This window comes from Oryza brachyantha, chromosome 5 (genome assembly GCF_000231095.2).
Source record: "Oryza brachyantha chromosome 5, ObraRS2, whole genome shotgun sequence".
Classification (NCBI taxonomy): domain Eukaryota; kingdom Viridiplantae; phylum Streptophyta; class Magnoliopsida; order Poales; family Poaceae; genus Oryza; species Oryza brachyantha.
The window spans coordinates 9,590,998-9,609,993 of NC_023167.2; the positions used below are offsets into that span (position 1 = coordinate 9,590,998).

Consider the following 18,996-nt stretch of genomic DNA (forward strand, 5'->3'; position numbering starts at 1 on the left):
TATGGTGGTGAGAAGACTACTAGAGGAGAGAGCTATTTAAAGACTTGGGCGGCAACACTACAGGAGCCTCCTGACATGAGACACGGTTTACTAGTCTAGTACCAGCTGTTAACTATTCATTGGAGCCTCGATCTTAATTTGTGATAATCTGCTGGTCAAGATAATGACCGGAGCCCGAAGCTAGTATATTTGCTCACTAGGATCATCTACTACTAATTAAATCGTAACGCGTTACATGCATGCATGCAGTCAGAAGTTAAAAATGTTCACTAAAACATATATATTGACCACATGTACGTACATGTTGAATTGAAATTGGTATATAATATCACGATCAATCGGCGCCATCTTTCATCTTCGATTATCTTATAAAAACATCTCGATCAACAACATTCTTGTGGTAAAAAAGGGCGGATAGCGACTTATAGCTATATATATATATATATATTGAGTATTACCAACCAAGGTGTGTAATTATAACCTGAGAAATTTTACCGTCATTCGTAAAGCACCATAAATACCCAATTTACAATATAAATTTTGGTACTCGTAGATACGTACTGTTTCATTTTTTTTAAAATTAAACATAAGCGAAACGACTTATTATTGATTAAAAATAATTTATGAGTAAAGATTTTATATATTTCTATTTACGATTTAAAAGTAATGGTTAACAAATAAAGTATAATATAAACCTCTCAAAATTAACTTTAAATTTAAATTTTAAAATTTAAATTACTAATTTGTATTTGGAAATAAGGTAGAATATAAGAGATGGAGGGAGAGAGAGCGGGGTTGCAATGAGTGAAGGGATGGATGGATGGAGTGGCGTCGCCGTTGTACGTCCACGTCATGCCAACTCCGGGTCGGTAAGGCTCTTGCCCCCAGGACCAAAATTGGTTCACGCACGGGCCAGCAAAAGTACAAAAGGAATGTACTTTTTCCCTCACATGACTCCTGGCCGCTCCTCGGCTACCCACCAAAACATCAAATTCCTTCCTAGCTACATTCTCTTCAATTCCTCTTAAACAAATATATATGCCTCACCATCTTGCGTTTTGTCTTCTCGTTTCTGCTTATGTTTATGCTTATAAGCTATAATTTAAATATTTAATCTTAAATTTGAAGGTGATTTTAGAGTTTTTCATCAAAGTTTATTTTTAGTCTTAAATTTAGAGTCTCATCTTTTTTTTTTGGTTTTTGGTTTATGTCATCTTTTTTTCATATTATATATATATATAAGTTTTATTCATAATTTTTCTTTGTTCATTGATATATCGTTTTCACTTTTTTTTCTGAAAAAGGACGCCAAACAATCACACACCGGATTCATTCCCCGGCCATGCATGCACTAGCTACCAACACACACAGACACACCTCCTCTCGCTTCATTCGATGGCTTGTATATATGGAGCCAAAACATATGACAAGAGAGGGTAGGGAGCCACCAACATCGATCATCGACACACTTGATCAGCTTCAATTCAATTCAATCAATAAAGTCATGCATGCGTCCTCATCACCACTTTTACTGTACATTCACTGATTAATGCTGTATCGATCAACATGCTGCTGCATATAGCTAGCACTAGTATATATCGTTAATTAGTATATATACGAGCCTCCTTTTTTTCCGATTATGTTTATACTTATAAGTCAAAATTTTAAATTTGGTATGCTTTGGGGTTTTTTTATTATAGTTTATTTGTTAGCTCTCTAAAAACACGTATATAAAAGTTTTATTTAGAAATTATTTTTTATTTCTTAATATGACATTTGGCCAATAAAGAGCCAAACAATCCCCCCTTATCTACGTTTGCATACATATATATACATCTTTGTGTGTGTGTCTGTCTCACTATATATATAATATATGTATACATATATATCTAATGCATAGTAAGTTAATCAGTAACTAGTTAGCTAGGTCTAACTTTGAGCAAGTAACATTTGAACTGCTAGGTATATAATTAACATATATACACGCACGCATGTGATACGTACAGTAGTGCTAGCAAACAAAAGCGACAGTTACATACATGTACATGTACATGTTTTCTGCCAGTTTGGAGTACGTTGGCAAGAGCAGCTATATAGCTAGCTAGGCCTCTGTCAAGCTGCACATCGATAGCAGCAGCAAGCTATAGCATGCATATGCATACATACATACCTATGGATGTGTACAAGAGCAAGCTGGGAGAGTGTTGATCACAAGCTAGATATATAGCTCGCTCAAACGTATTCTACCGGGCTACGTACATACGTGCCCTCCAGTGCTCTCGTGACGCCGTGCTTTGGCGCGTTGCATGCCTGCAGATGCATATGCCATCTCGCCCAATATATATACTCCGTACTTAGCTAGAGGTCGCCCTTCTCGTGATCTCCCCTCTCTCAGCACTCCTCTAGCTTGTCCTCGTTTCATCGGCCCTTCGACGTAGGGCTCGACAAATTCACCGAAAACTGAACATGATAACCGAAGCCGAACCAAAATAACCGATTTATACCGTTATTTTGGTTTTCGGTTTTTAATTCGGTTTTGAAAATTAGTTAGTTCAATTTTCGGTTTTTTAATCGGTTTTATTTCAGAAAATCGAAATCACCAAATTAACTGAACTAATACCTCGGTAATCTTTATTCAGTAAGCTGTCGCCTAGCCCAACCCAATAGACAAGTATGAATATGCGATGAAACCTCCACTCCTCAGTCTCATTCCGTGAGTCTATAACTATCGGTCTATTATGCAGGGTGTATTGAACTTAACTTGTCATTATCATTTTATTGGTCAAACTATAATGATTAATCTTGTAAAGACCTGTTAATAATTTTATAACCGAAATAACCTAACCGAGATAATTCTGTTATTTAGGTTTGGCTAATAATTTTTAGTGTAAATTTCGGTTTTCAATATTCAAAAACCGAAATATTAAAAGACCGGATAGATCAAACCGAATAAACCACACTAACCGATTGTCTATGCCTACTTTGATGTTTTGGGTTACGCTATAATCGTAAATGGGTCGATGTGCACGTTTTACATTCTTTTCATGATTCATATTGTTTTAAATGAAGTTGAAGTCAAACTTTTAAAACTTAAACCATTAATAACTTTAAAACTATTTAGTCTGAAGACAGTAGAATAGCTTAAACCATATATAGGTGAGTGTTTTTTTTTGTCATCCTTATTGAGAATTATCTTAAGTTAGCATAAATTTTAGTGTAAAATCCTGGTACCTTAAGATATTTTATATCTGAAGGTACTAAATTTTAAAACTGAAAAATATGGTATCTGGAGATATTTTTTTAGGATGATAGCAAAAACCTTTTGGACAAACCATAAAAAGTACATTAATAAAATATAAAAAGTTGTTTATCTATTATATAGTATATTATAATAGAACAATATAGTTAAAAATATGTTTGAAGACCGTGCTGTTGTCCAAACTATTATCAAACTAAAAGAAGTATATATATAGATTTATCAGCTAGTATGTATATAAATTTAGAAAAAGCTAACAAACATATACCTGCGTATGCATGCATGCATGCGGCGCTGCTCCCATTCTGCAGCATCGATTGCGATGATGTGCATACATATGCGCCGCCCGTGTGTGCATGCGTCGCCTGGCCGGCCATTGCTGGCGTACGTGTCTGCCAGAGTTCACGTGTGTGTACATACGTACGTACGACGTGTATCCATCGATCTGTCGGCTGGTGTGCCAATGCATATATACCAGCGGCAGCAACGAGATGGCACTAGCTAGGCGTGATTATTAACGTTATATTTTTAATTATAGACATGCTTTTAACTATCTAAGATCTCTAAGATCCAAGATCGATGAAAAAAACCCTAAAATGTATAACGGATTTAAAATTTGAGATATAAATATACGCAGCTGCGAAAAGCTATGTGACTATTGTCTGCTATTGCTAGCTACCAGCTACGTAGGATGCGCACGCGCACACGAGAAAATTGGTATTATAACATACTCAAAACGTGCATTCGCTGGTATACCATCCTCCAGTTCGCATTTTTATTTGCAGCAAAAGGAACAAATAGTATTTTGACGAGCTTGGCTAGTTTGAGAGTGGCATGTTAGCGAATGCAAACTGGAGGATGGTATTACAGCGAATGCACATTTTAAGGATGTTATAATAGCAATTTTCACTACACACAGGAAAGTAGCTAGGTACCTAGGTACCGACGACGCATGTTGCTGCTTTTCCATGAGACGATGGTGTGTTGCTGAGATCAGGATTCTCTGTGGTCAAAGGCATCATGCCTTTCTCATTGATATGTACGTCCAACAGCCCCTGCGCCCACATGTTTGTGACAAAGGCATGGTGCCTTGATTGCAGAGGATCTCAATCTGTGCTGCTGACAAGCAAGCTAGGCATAATTGGTGATTTGGAATGGTAAGCTTTGTGTATTAATTTAGCTTTGTATATACAAATTGAGGTCAATCCCAGTTAGAAATAGCTATCAGAACTGACACCGTACATAAAAGTGTGTGGCACTTTAGGGCCTTCACAGTGCGGGGCATCACGTTAGTGGCTTTAGCATGCCACTTAGAAAAAAAACAAATAAGATTTTTCTCATTTCAATGCAAGTGGCTTCATCGCAAATGTCTTAAAATGGGTTCCACCTATTTTGCAGGTGACTCTTATTCTCCCTAACTCTTTTCCTCCAAACCAGTGATTATTTTCCTCCTTCCCTGTCAAGTCTGAGCAACGGCTCGAGCGGATGGCGACAGCGGCTCCACTGGGTGCCTCCAGATCTAGGCGACGGTAGAACGAGCGGGCAAGCGGTTCGGCGGAGCAAGGCCGTGTGGCGACAACTCGAGCGGACGGCGGTGGAGCGAGGCCAGGCAACGGTGGCTCGAGGAGGTGGGCGGGCGGCGACTCAAGCAGGCAGGGAGATGGTGCACCCTCCACCCTCTCTCTCTCCTCTTCTGATGAAGCCTCGCGTGTCTTGCAGAAGCACGTGCATTTTTGCGCCTCCATCCTCTCTATCCTCCACGGGAATAACAACAGACATGGTGTGGTGAGACCACTCGTCAGATCCCCGTACTGTGAACGCCCTTAGTGGTTCTTTGAGGCAAGGAAAAGATTTGGGGACCTCGAATCAATCGAGCAGACACTAACACTTTGGGCCCTTGTATCGATTATTTTGTTTCCCATTATCTATGGCCACAAATCAGATAAAAATATAATGAAATTTCAATTGGTCATTCATGAAACTTCAAACGCTTTTCTATAGCGCTCCATCTTAAATTAGCAATTTGGTGAACTTGAAACTGATACTTTGATACAAAAATGTTGGAATAATTATGTACTTACTCCACTTTTTTATTTGACATCCTTGACTTTTGTCATGTTTGACCATTAATCTTTTTTCAAAAAACACATAATTATTAATTATTTTGTGATGATTTGATTTATTACTAAATATAATTTAAGTATGGCCTATAATTCGATATATTTGAACAAAAGATAAAATAAAATAAATAATCAAACTGTTGACGTCAAAATGTGATCGTGGTGATGTGTCACACACGAATATTTGGGAGTCAATCTTAGACAGTTCTAGTGCAGGACCTAAATTCTTAGAAGGTGCACGGGCATGCCAACCAGTTTGATCCTGCAACTAACCAGATAAATAGTGAAACAAGCCGATTGGCTATCGAGCCGATAGGTGACTAAATATATAGTCGATCGGATGTTTGTGTAGCAGCGTTTAGCCAATAGAATGGACAATCGACTGTCGAAAGCTTGGATCGGCTAGAAACTTGGTAGAAATAGACTTGAGTTAAATATTAGACCAACGTAATCCGCCAAGTTACTTATTAATCTTAGTCAATCGGACGGGCCCTTATAACCTAATCGAACCAAACATACATATATCGGACTTAACCAAGACAGTATGCAGTCGAGCACGGTATAATTATAGGAAACATAAAGATCGATAAGGCTAATAAATAAACTGATGAATTACTTGGAATAATTTAAATCAACGATAAATGCTTTGCTACGATTGGCTAAAACTAACTTGCGTGTAATTCTCATAAGCTGATGCAACATAAATAATCGCCGATCTAACTGAACCAAGCCGATTGGTATAAAAATAATGTAATAAGGCAATCAGCTACTCTATTGATGTAAATATAATAAACTTGTAGATCGACAAAGATCATCGGCTATAGATGACTAACAAACGATCAAGATTTATAAAATATCTAGCCCAAATTGCTAAGAATAATCATAGAAGGTCGGACCCAACCGAGATAGTTCAAGATTACACCTAGCAATGTCAGGACAGATACTAAATACATCTAGATCGTTATCAAGCCGATGAGTTGATGACTGATAACTTATCGGCTAGTACTCTGATAAAAGTACGAGCAAGATTCATCAATCTGACATAAACCATCTAACAAATGAAATCTACTAGATCGGACCTAACCGAGACAGTACTAGATTGAATATGTCAAATAGCAAATATCAAACCAAAGTAAATCGTCCAAAGTGGTCGACCAGATCAACCCAAGATACAGAAGTAACTAAAGTTGAAACTGATACGATAACTAGCAATCGCACAACCAGATTAGAAGATCGGACCGAACCAAGACAGTTCGTCGATGTGATTATCATGGCCTAGTGGAACGTAGGACTTACCCCTCCGTCGAAGATCGAGACGATGAAGCCCCGCATCAGGTGCCAAGTTCCGCCGGAGTTGAAACCTTGGTTAGGAGGGTGGTGATGCGCCAAGAGTAATTGATCTATTGATTGATAAGTAGATGATTTACAATGACCCCGTGCATACATATTTATACCCTCGGGTAGAGGCTAGGTCATGTTGGACACGACATACAACTCCTATTTAGACTCTATCTCTAACACATAAGTCTCGATTGGACTCTAACTCTCTTAGAGATAAAGGAAAAATCTAGACTAACTCTAATTAACAGATAAAATTAAATTACACGGACTCTGATTATTCTTGAATATATCTATAACATTTTAGGCCCAATCGGACTCTATTTCTTATCCGATCCATACTCCATCGGCTGAATCGGACTCTGTTTTCTCTCCGATTTAGTCTTTAATCACAGTTTAATATCCAACGACAAGTATCCAAAATTCTGGCTTGAACACAAACGTAGATCAAGAAGTCAATGACACCAAATAGGAAAACGGAGGGAGTAGTTTGTTGTTCACATCATGTTCTATATCTACATCAAACTTTAATTTATAATATGTACATATTATATCTTTGCCAAAGAAAATTGTGTTATTTTTTCTATTATTTTTCTACAACTGCCATCAATGGAATGGATGCGACAAACTATGTCCATTTCATAATGTAAGACTTTTTAGCACAACCTAGATTCCTATAGATGTTAACAAATCTAAACATGCATATAAACAATATATATTGATCAGATGGATCTATATATACTAAAATGTATTGCAGTATGAAACATCTTACAATATGAGACATTTGTGTGCATGTACGTGCGTAGAGAGGGACAATTGATGTATTTTGAATGGAATACATGTGTGCTATTGGCTTTTTCGGTACATTATAGGCATGTCTATTTGATGTATGTGATCTAAGGCCAGCTATAAATCAGTAAAAACTAAAATAGGTAATCAGTAAGCTATGATGGCTCCTAATCTTAAGTTGTCATAAATGAGGGGTCAACTATGATAACTCATATTTTGGGGTTGTCACATCAAAGGGGTCCCCCAATGATGTGTCACCCCCCCCCCCCAACTATGACTCCTAATTTTGAGAAGCACAGATGACAAGTATCTCTATCGGTTCTCTGGTAGTTACAACTGGTTCCACGCAACGGTGACCACAATATATAGAATAATGGCTGCCAGGCCTATTACAGATGCTAGTTTAGTGTTGTTACAGATATGTGGTTTTGTGCTATGGTTTTTTTCCCAATATATTGAACTTTTTGATTTTATAGGCCAAGGACCTTCAGTTATGGTTCTGGTTGGGCCTATATGGTTGCAAGGTCTGGTGAGACCTAGGAGCACAATAGTGTTGGGACAGGCTACACACTCTAAGTGGCAGTTTGGATCTCGGGACTTTTTTTGTAGCCTTTTGTCACATCGGATGTTTGGACGTTAATTATGAGTATTAAATATTGACCGATAATAAAAATAATTGCATAAATAAAGGCTATTTCGTTAGACAAATTTTTAAGCCTAATTAAGCCATGATTAACAAATGTTTACTGTAGCATCACATTTGCTAATCATGAACTAATTAGGCTCAATAGATTCGTCTCGTGAAATAGTCCAGAGTATGAGGTGTGTTTTATTAATAATCTATATTTAATACTTCTAATTAATGTCTAAACATTCGATGTGACAGGGACTTAAAAAAGGTAACCAGGAACCAAACATGCCCTAACAATTAGTATTAGAGTCTTAGTTTGAGAACCACAATGACTTTTTTGATGCATCAGGAGATTGTTGGGCATAGACTAAGAGTATTTTCAAGAGAATGACCATCTTACTTGTCATATTTAAATTTGGCAATTTTGCATAAAAAATGTTCTCCAAGAGAGTGGCTATTTAACTTGCCATGCCATTTGAATGGCTAAAGTTGAGTCCTCAATAACCAAATCTAGCAACTCATTCCCACACTAGCAAAATTGCTATCCGTGGGTCCCACGTGGGTGGGACCCCTTGTCATCCTCCCCTTTCCAGGATTTGAAGAGTAGGGATGGATAGTCTGTTGGAGATATTCTTAGTATTCGAGTTACCAAAACTAAAATGAATGACTAAATATCGATTTGGAGAGTCAAAATTTAGTCATTTTCTTGGAGATGCTCCAAAACAAATATTCAAGGTTACATGTATTCACTGAAATCCCAGGGAAATAGCCTAGAGGGGGGGTGAATAGGCGACCTGAAAATTCTTTTAAATTGCAGTGGTTAGTAGGGCCGGAACGTCCGGGCTCAGGGGCTGGACCGTCCGGTCGAGGCCTTCGGGTTGAGCCGAGGCCTCCGGCCGGACTGTCCGGGTATGAACACTGGACCGTTCGGTCAGTGAAAGTGAGGACTTTTCAGTCCTCCTTTCTTGGTGTGGTTTCTGCGAATGTGTAGTGTGTGTTGAAAATGAACTCAGAAAGAACACAGAAACAATGAAAAGCGAAGGAAGACACAAATATGAACCCGAGAGATTTTTACCCGAAGTTCGGATCCTTCGATCCTACTCTCCGTTGAGGTGCTCCACTAAGCGGGATCTCTCTCGATCCTTTTCCTCTCTTGGCTTCTTCACACAAGATCGACATAGGTCTCCGAATTCACTCCTATGCACTAGCAAGTCCTTGATCGACCACCAATGAAAAGATCAACCTCTTGTCTAGTCCTTGGATGCAATTCGCTCTACCCTATAACCTTCTAAGAAGAAGCTCAAGAATTCACTAGAGAACTTGCCTTTTTCCTTGCGGAGGTTAGACGCCAACCTTCACAAACTTGATCCCGGGCAATCCACAAAGCTTGGAGGCTCACGGGCGACGCCTATCCGTCTAGGAGCTCAAGCTCCAAGAGTAATAGGTCTCCACGTCTCCACATGCATCCTTTTGGTCGCTCAAGATCAAGTGATCACTCACTTGAAGGCTTAAGAACTCTCAATGTCACACACAAATCCCTCTTAACACAACCTAGGCTAGATTCTCTCTTTAATCACTCTAGGAGGTGTTGGGATTGGTGGGGGAGGCTTGGAGAGGGCTAGAACCAGCCTAGTAACCTTATGATTTGAACTGGAAGCCTCACCAACGGCTAGAATCCCGAGGTGGGTTATATAGGGTTGTCAAACGTCAGCTAGCCGTTGGATAAAGTTACATGGGCCGGACTGTCCGGGCCTAGGGGCCGGACCGTCTGGCCCACACTTGGGTTCTGGAAGCTGCCTAGAGGCCGGACTGTCCGGTCCAGGCTCTTTGGAAATTTTCTTTTCTAGCCTCAAACACTCACTAATCACTCACGGATGCATGTGTTGACTAGATGACCCCTCTTAATAGTACGGATTATCCTATGACTCAAAGCGAAAGAAAAAAATGTATTTCTAAGGCTTCAAATCCGTTCGCTTTTCATCTAGTCTAATCTTGAACCTTTCATAATAGAGGACAAGTAAAGCTTCGCTTTATTTCTCTGCAATCACAAGCGGTTAGCGCACACATGCTTTGACTAGGATTGTCATTAATCATCCAAAACCCGCTTTAAAGGCTAGATGCACTTTCATTCACTAGTACAGATTCCCTCATCTGTGACGGCCCATCACATGCCTAGTTTATTGGGCCGTTAGAACGGAGTCATCTCAATCGAGCCTAAAATGAGCATGTAGTCACACAGCCGAATCTAGATGCATATGTTTAGATCCCGTCAGATATGACACTCATTTGTGACGGGCACAAATATATGCCCGATTGAGATTGTCTCAATCATCTCAATCGGGCTGGACTATCAAGCCCGTCAGAAATGACACCCATCTCAATCAGGCCAACATTATGGCCCGTCACGGATGAGTCTCATCTCTGACGGGCTTGATGACCCTCGTCACTGATGGGCCTAAATTATGGTCCGTCACTGTGACCCTCATGTCTAACGGACCTAAATTATGGCCTGTCACAGATGACTATTTTTAAATATGACAACTTCAAACTGTATTTTTAAATACTAAATGATTTCAAATGGAAAATTATCAGCAACAAAGTTGTATAACTTACAAAGATTTATAATTTTATTTTGGTCATTTTTCTATGTAACTTTTTTGAACAATTTGAATTTGAATTTAAAAATATGACAACTTCAAAACAATATTTTCAACTACTAAATGATTTCAACTAAAAAAGTCAGCAACAACAAAGTTTTATAACTCATCAAGATCAATAACATTTATTTTTGTCATTTTCTATACAACTGTTTTTAAACAGTTTGAATTTGAATTTTAAAATATGACAACTTCAAACAATATTTTCAAATACTACATGATTTCAACTAAAAAGTCATCAACAACAAAATTGTATAACTCATCAATATCTATAACTTTTATGTTTGTCAACTTTGTTGTTATACAACTTTATTGTTGATGACTTTTTCAGTTGGAATCATTTAGTATTTGAAAAATATTGTTTGAAGTTGTGATATTTTAAAATTCAAATTGTTTAAAAAATGTTATATAATAAAAATACCAAAGTAAAGTTGTACATCTTGATGAGCTATACGTCTTTGTTGTTGATGACTTTTTCAGTTGAAATCATTTAGTATTTCAAAATGTTGTTTGAATTTGTCCAAATTCAAATTCAAACTGTTTAAGAAATGTTGTATATAAAAATAAACAAAATAAAGTTATGGATATTAATGAGTTATACAACTTTGTTGTTGATGACGTTTTCAGTTGAAATCATTTATTATTTGAAAATATTGTTTGAAGTTGTCATATTTTTAAATTCAAATTCAGTTTTTTCAAAAAATGTTATATAACAAAAATACCAAAGTAAAATTTGTATGAATGTGGTTGTGTTAAATATATTGATGGTTGTGTTTATGAATGAATGTATAAAAATAGGGGATGTTAGGACGTGACATCCTGGCCCAGGGGTTAATAGGATTAATAGAATACTTATAACAACAAATTACAATTTCTTTATTGGAAGTAATCTTCAAAGGCTATGAGGTTAAGTGTGCTTAGCCTAGAGTAATTCCTAGATGGGTGACCTACAAGGAAGACACACGAGTGAGGACAAAGACAGGCACATGAGTGAGGAAAAAGACTAACCAAATGCCCGTCAGAGATGGGTGACCTACCGGGAAGACACATGAGTGAGGGCAAAACGCAGAAAGGCTAACCAACAAATGCCCGTCAGAGATGACCAAAGGCACACATATGATAAAATTTATTTTTTTTGATTATACTCATTTATGATGGGTCATAATCTAGGCCTGTTAGATATGAGAGTCATCTGTGACGGGCCATAATCTAGGCCCGTTAGAGATGAGAGTACACAGATGATAAACTTTATTTTTTTGGATTATACTCATCTGTGACGGGCCATAATCTAGGCCCGTCAGAGATGAGAGTCATCTGTGACGGATCATAATTTAGGCCTGATTGAGATGAGTGTCATCCGTGATGATCGGATGTCCGATTGAGATATTTTCTCACATCACTGACCTTTGTTTAGTAACGGAAGTCATGCCCGATAGAGATGAAAGCCCGTTAGAGATAACCGGTTCCGTTCTAGTGATTGATATGACAAAGGATGTTGTTAGACCTAGCATGTGATTAAGTGAATCGCTGTGTCTAGTCCCCATAATAGAAATTAATTGATGATCAGAGAGCACAACTTGAAAGGTGGTACGATCCACACACATAAAATTTGTGTTCTAGATCAGGTTGTGTAGGTTGAGATCCTTAAGTTGTGGACTTATGGCTATGGATGGGCTTGCATGTTTGCAAGCACAGTAAGTCCTAAGTGGTCAATGAGTTGTTGGTGACAACATCACTTCTTTACATGCACACAACATTCCTTTAGTTGTCATGCAAGGTTCAATCTTGTGAAAATACTTGTGAAAATTTAAACTGTATTAGTTTATTACCATCCAAAGTAAAGGATACTGTAAAAGAAACCAATTTTAATTACGTAGCCCCTGTAATTGAAGCCACTTGATTTATTTGACTTGACAATGAGCAGCAAGTTGTTCTAATGAAAGGGATTTTAGGTTAACTCCCCAAAACAAAGAGAGTTCAGGTCATACAGTTTGCATCCATCTGGTTGGTTTAGCATGCATCTAGATCCAAATTAAGAACCAGCCAATGCTAACCTAGACAAATCAATGCAAAAAGCTAGCTAATTAATATGCACGTTAACCGATCTTTTCGTTTCTGCTTTGACAAATTTTGAATTTTTTTAACCTTAAATTTAGAGCAGATTTTTAGCAGAGTTTAATTTCCAGCATTGTCTTTTATATCAGTAAGCATACATATATAAATGTTTTATTTACAAATTATTTTTTTTTTACAAATACATCGTTTAATATTTTTCATTAAAGAATCAAACAATCACTGGTGTAATTGACAAGCGTCAAACAGTGGTACAGCTGAGAACGCATCCTGGGGCAGGGAATTATCTTACTGTTGCTCCAATTAAATAGGAGATTTGGGTCCAATTGAAGTGATTCTTTCAGGTGCATCGATCCAAAGACCTAAATGCCGAGAAGAGGAGGCCAAAAGCGATGGCTTCACGAGGAGAGCATACCGCATATACGTACGAGGTCACCTTCCAAAAAAAATTCCCTCACGTGCTCACATACTGCCACTTAATTTCCTTTTGCATTTCTACCTTTCGATTCGTTTCTTTATGTCGATTTGTATTATAATGTTTTCGTTCATGTTGTCGTCTGTCCTCAAGTTATACAATTTGCGTGTTCCGTTCCTGCTCAGAAATCGGCTCTAATTAAGATATATTAGTTGGTTCAACGGCAGGTGTAGCATTTGTTGTTTGTTAGCTTTTTTAAAAAACTTGTAAGAGTTGTTTTATTGGTGACAGCAAAAATTAATGTATAAACCATGATTCACTCTAGTGTATAAATGCATGATATATTGTCAGTCATTTTGGTGAAAGTTGATATGATTTATATCCCCCATGAAGTTTGAGTTCAGAAAAATGGTCTGAAACGCATAAAACACTTCATTTTCCACACTCGCTGTCTCCACCCCGGTAAAGGTACTTGCATTTGATACCCGTGAATATTATTCACATGTAGCCCTCCATTTCTTTGACCATGTATTAGTGGATGTATTTGTGGGTGTGTGAGTACAGGGTATTATACATCCGTAGTGACCTGTACGTGTTTACATTTTCCATGTAATTGCAAGAAATACATTTCCAAAATGGCAAAAAAAAACACTTAAGAAGCCAATTCTGAGTGAAAAGTAAAATGTCTAGTTTGGATATGTTGGTTTATAAAAATTAGATTTTTGTTGAATAAATTTTAGAGCCTAAGACTATCTCCAAGGGATTTTCTATAAATCTTCGTGTAGAATGTTTCCTAAAAATATTCCCTTCTTTTATATCTTTCTTTCCAACCTACTATATATTTAAATATTCCATATATGTACTTATCTTCAATAAAAATATTCCCTTCTTTTTATTTATGTTTATAAGCCAAAATTTGAATTTTTAATCTTAAATTGGAGTTGATGTTGGAGTTTTTCCATCGTAGATTATTTTCCAACCTTGACCGTTAGATTGCTAAGAACACATATATAAAAGTTTTATTTACAAATTATTTTTTATTTGTAAATATGTCATTATTAAATGGATAAAATTGTAAGGGCAATGGAGATTGGGCATCAAGAGAAGGCACCGTAACAAGAGGCTGGACAAAAGGTGGCAACTGAAGTGACTTATAAAAAGCAAAAAGGAGAAAAAAAATTGCAACTATAACATAAATCATGGACAAGGACAAAGTCAGCCCAGCGAATGGCGGGCCGACTGAAAAGGAAACGGTGGCAGTGGATAGCAATACTTTTTAAAACCATAAAATTAAAAGCTAGAAAATGGGAAGGTTTTATTTATTTTTTTTGTCCCATCGGCAATGAAGAAGAGTGGCAATAGTGGCGAGTAGTCGACACGGAAAAGGGTGAGTGAGATGGAGTTACGGAGGATTGCCAAACTTTTCGAGAATCCATAAATTTCCTTGAAGAAGTGGGGATTTAAGTAGGGAAGTCCCTTGGAGATGTTGTGACAATGTAAAACCTTTTTTGAAACACATAACAAAAACTGTGACATTGATTTTGTTTTCTTGTTCATGTGATTTGAACAAAGAAAATTCATGTTAGTCTCTAAAACTTGTTTAACAATTCTATTTTTGACAAAATCATAGATCCAATCAACCACTTAGAGTTGCAAAATATCTGGTCAATGTGACGTCCAGAAGTGCAAAACCTAAAAGTAGGCCAGTGACAGGTATGGAACCATGGAAGAGTGGCAAGAACTTGGCTCTAGCCTGATTTGGGGTTATCTTAATTGCTAAAATGGGTGGTGGTCACCTGTTGAGTGCCAAAGCAGCTATTATGATGGTAACATCTTGAACTTGCAAATAGCAAGCTTTGCGGCTTCTTCAGTTCTTTGGTTCAAAATATCTCATACTAACTAGTGTAATGGACAGGCCAGCTGAGCCATCTCAACAAATTAATATGGACCTTGAAAGCAAATTTTCAGCAACATTTTAATCAGAATACACAAGTAAAAACATCATTTCCTCCTTTGTCGGCCATAAGCTAGAACTTAAATGAACTTCCTCAAACAGCATGTCGACAAGCGGCAATAACGATAGCAAGTTATATGTATTGCAAAAATTGGAGTAGCTCTGACCAGCAGCTGATGACATGATACAGCCACTCACTCCGTGGCTTGTTCGTCGTCTTCACCTGCGACAGTGGCCACCTCCTCGTTAAAATCGTCGAAGCTGAGGCTAAGTGTTTGCAGCTTGAAGCCAGCTCCCTGGATGGCTTCTACCAGGTTTGAGGCCACTCCAGTAGCTTGCACAGTCGTCTCCTTCCTTAACTGCAACAGCAGCAAAAACAGAAGTGTAGATCGACAATATCAGTTCATCATGCTGATAGAGTGAAGATTAGAACAGAAGAAATGAGTTCATGTCGATTTGTTTGGGTTCATGAAAAGGCTTGAGATGGATAAAGATATAATGGCTGAGCTAACAGAGAAGTGCCCATATATCAGTACAGAGTTAGAGATCGTATTTTTTTTGGTTTTAATTTCTTTGTTGATGAGAAACTGAAAGTATGGTAACCTGAAGTCGGGAGTTTTATGCCCTTATGTTTTGCACGCATCTAGAATATGAAAACACAGTGTTTGAGAAGAAATGAGAAAATAGAAAATGGCGGCAAGAAAAGTATCTGTAATATGACTGATTATTAAATGATGTGGTTAATTGCCTTGGAGATTATCCCTTTCTCCAATCTTCTCGGCATATTTGTATATGACAGTGCAGAATTCAGGAATCATAATGAGAAGAGATTTTGTTAGATTAATGGAGCACTTTCTTGACCATGAGCTCAACAAATAATCGGATTTCTTAACATTTATGTGAAACTATTGGTTTGGTTGTATATGTCTACATTTTAATTGTCACCTTCTCTGATTCAAATAAATAACTGAAGTTTGGCAGGCTCAAAGAGTTTACCATTCTTTATTTAACAGAAAATGCTGCCTAAGTTAAAAATGGTCAGTTGTTCACTGTTCTTCAGTGTGGTTCTGCAGTAAGAAGTACTTCAGTTCCCGCAAATGCAGAAACCAGTATATCTCATCTTCTTGTAACTGAACAATGGTTCACCCATGAGCAATACAGTTTGGATAAACATTTTTCTTTATTGGAGAATCCTGAGAATGAGTATCACATTTTTTTTTAGAGACTAAACCTGGCTCTACATTCAAAACGGATGTAAACAGCCAAGAATGAGTATCACATAGCTTCCACGCTACTTGCTTTTAGTGTAGTACAGCGGACAGAATTTTAAAGATGTACTTAAAGTACAAATAATTGAAGGCTGACAACTACAAGACAATAAAAGGACATTGCGACCCTCTTTTGCTTCCAAGTTGAGTTGTTCTTGTTCACTAGCAACTGGTAGAGTTATCAGAGAGACCTGTCCTACTGTTACAATACACAAAAACTATATGCATCCGTATGCTAAACTATTGCATGTTGATTTTGAGCTTATTCCTGGAGACAGATAAACGACGCAAAATTGATGTTCTTGTTCCCGATTCCATACGATCGGATGAGTGCCAACCTATCACAGCACTTTATTAAAATTTCCTAAGGACGTACTTTTAGACCAAAAATAATTCAGGGGGTGGAAATTACAAGACAACCATAGGAAAATGCCACCCTGTTTTGCTTCCAAAATTCAGGATTTCATTTTGAGCAGTTTCTAGCAAGTTATGCTGTCCATTACACTTTGACCAGCTACTGTTCATGACAGACAGACAAAATAACCCACACTGATTTTGAGCTTAATGATGGACAATTATTTACCGTGCAAAACCAATCTGATTACTTCGAGATTGCCGACTTACCACAACACTTCCGATGCCTTCCTCGATGAGCACCTCCAGGTCGCCGACGCCCTCCACACCCTGCATCACAAACCACCCACATTTCATTGTTCTTCTCCATCAAATTTCATATCCACCCACGGGTGCTCTTGCCGATTCACCATTCCCCCTTCCCCTTCCCCCTCCCGCAGCACACAAATTTGCAAGAAATTGACCGAACCTCGAGGGCCTGGGTGATCTTGGGGATGGCCCTCTCCTCCATGGTGCCCTCCGCCTTGAAGTAGAGGATGAGCGAGTCGGAGGTGTAGGCCGGAGCCGCCGCCGCCGCCGCGGCCACCTCCGCGCGCACCACCCCGAGCCGGCCTCTGCTCCGAGCCGCAGCTCGGCCGGCGGCGGCGCGCGAGGGAAGGAGGCGGTGGGTGGACGCCGGCGACGACATCGTCATCGTCGTCGTCGTCATCGTCGTCGTCGTCGTCATCTCGCTCGCTCGCTCCTTCTCCAACGGCTTCTTCTTCTTCCTCCTTATCCTTGGGATGGATAGGGTGGGTGGGGGAGTTTGGTGTCTGGGCCGGGCAGGGCCAAGCCATGGCTGGGTGGCCCAACTCAGCCCGTTACTGCATTTAGCCCATGGGCCTTCGGTGGGCTGAAAATGTTAGGGATGGAACGGAGAAAGCTGTGTCTACAGGTTTTGTATTGGGATGACACCGCATTTTTTATTTCTTTTTAACCCTTTTTAAAAACAGGATACTGCTGCCTTAAGAAATACTCTCTCCAGTATTTTAACTATAGTACCGTTGAATTTTTTTATACATATTTGACTATTAGTTTTATTTAAAAAGCTTATGTAGTTATCACTTAATTTCTATTATTGCATTTACTACTAAATATATTTTAATTTTAATTTACACGTTCACATATTTGTGCAAAATTTTCTAATAAGATGAATGATCAAGAGTGTGGTAAAAAGTCAAAGACATTATCTATTAAGAGGGGGCGATAAATACAGTGGTTTGATAGATTACGAAACTATTACCTAAAATTTCTTATACCTGAGAATAAAATTTGAACCAAAAGTCTTAAATTTATTGATGGAAGGGTAGATGTTAGTAACAAATGTAGCAATCTCTTAAAACTTTTAAAATTTCAATGGTTAATTAGGAATGGCCGCTAACGAAATATGACCGGATGGACAACTACTTAAAGACTGGTCAGGATATAGTACCAGATAGTTGGGATTCATCTAAAATCAAATAGGACGAGAAACATAAATAGGGAAGCATTATCGGCGTGCTGACAGAGTTTTCATCTCAATATCTATAAACATTAAACACGATTGTGTATATAATTGTTTGCTTTAGAGGCTATAAGTTACAATTTCGCTGTTCAATGTAAAACAAGAGAAATATAGGCCGGATTCTTATGGATATTGTTGATACCAGATTTCAACGCACTTCATTTTCTGTTAGGGGCTGTTTAGTTCCAAAAAATATTCACCGAACAACATCACGTCGAATCTTTAGACACCTAAATAGAGTATTAAACATAGATAAAACCAAAAACTAATTGCACAGTTACGTAAGAAGTCGTGAGACAAATCTTTTAAGCCTAATTAGTACGTGATTAGCCATAAGTGCTACAGTAACCGACATACACTAATGACGGATTAATTAGGCTCAAAAAGTTCGTCTCGCGGTTTGCAGTCCAGCCATGAAATTCGTTTTTTTATTCGTCGCCGAAAACCTCTTCCGATCGATATCCGGTCAAATTTCTGATGACATGCAAAAATTTTCATTTCACCACCTAAACACCCCTTAAAGCATCCCCAACAACTCATCTAAATTTGATCATACATATCTTCATTTGGATGATCATTTAAACTAGTTTCATACTTC

The 18,996-nt window shown here is 38.1% G+C and overlaps 1 protein-coding gene across 1 annotated transcript; it reads right to left on the reverse strand.

The window, feature by feature from the left end:
* Positions 1 to 15,223: 15,223 nt before the first annotated feature.
* LOC102701174 lies at positions 15,224 to 17,560 on the reverse strand. Its single transcript, XM_006655142.3, has 3 exons — positions 17,325 to 17,560; positions 17,126 to 17,185; positions 15,224 to 15,592 (listed from the first exon to the last, which is right to left on the reverse strand). Exons 1-3 carry the CDS (start codon positions 17,547 to 17,549, stop codon positions 15,428 to 15,430), a joined length of 450 nt encoding a protein of 149 aa, XP_006655205.3. The 5' UTR covers positions 17,550 to 17,560; the 3' UTR covers positions 15,224 to 15,427.
* Positions 17,561 to 18,996: the final 1,436 nt, after the last annotated feature.

Bases quoted from the DNA above. Each gene is read 5' to 3' on its own strand.
- LOC102701174 (XM_006655142.3), bottom strand. From the start codon at position 17,549: ATGACGATGTCGTCGCCGGCGTCCACCCACCGCCTCCTTCCCTCGCGC. The intron at 17,186-17,324 runs GTTCGGTCAATT...TTTGTGATGCAG, and splicing joins AGATCACCCAGGCCCTCGAG to GGTGTGGAGGGCGTCGGCGA. The intron at 15,593-17,125 runs GTAAGTCGGCAA...CTGCTGTTGCAG, and splicing joins AAGGCATCGGAAGTGTTGTG to TTAAGGAAGGAGACGACTGT.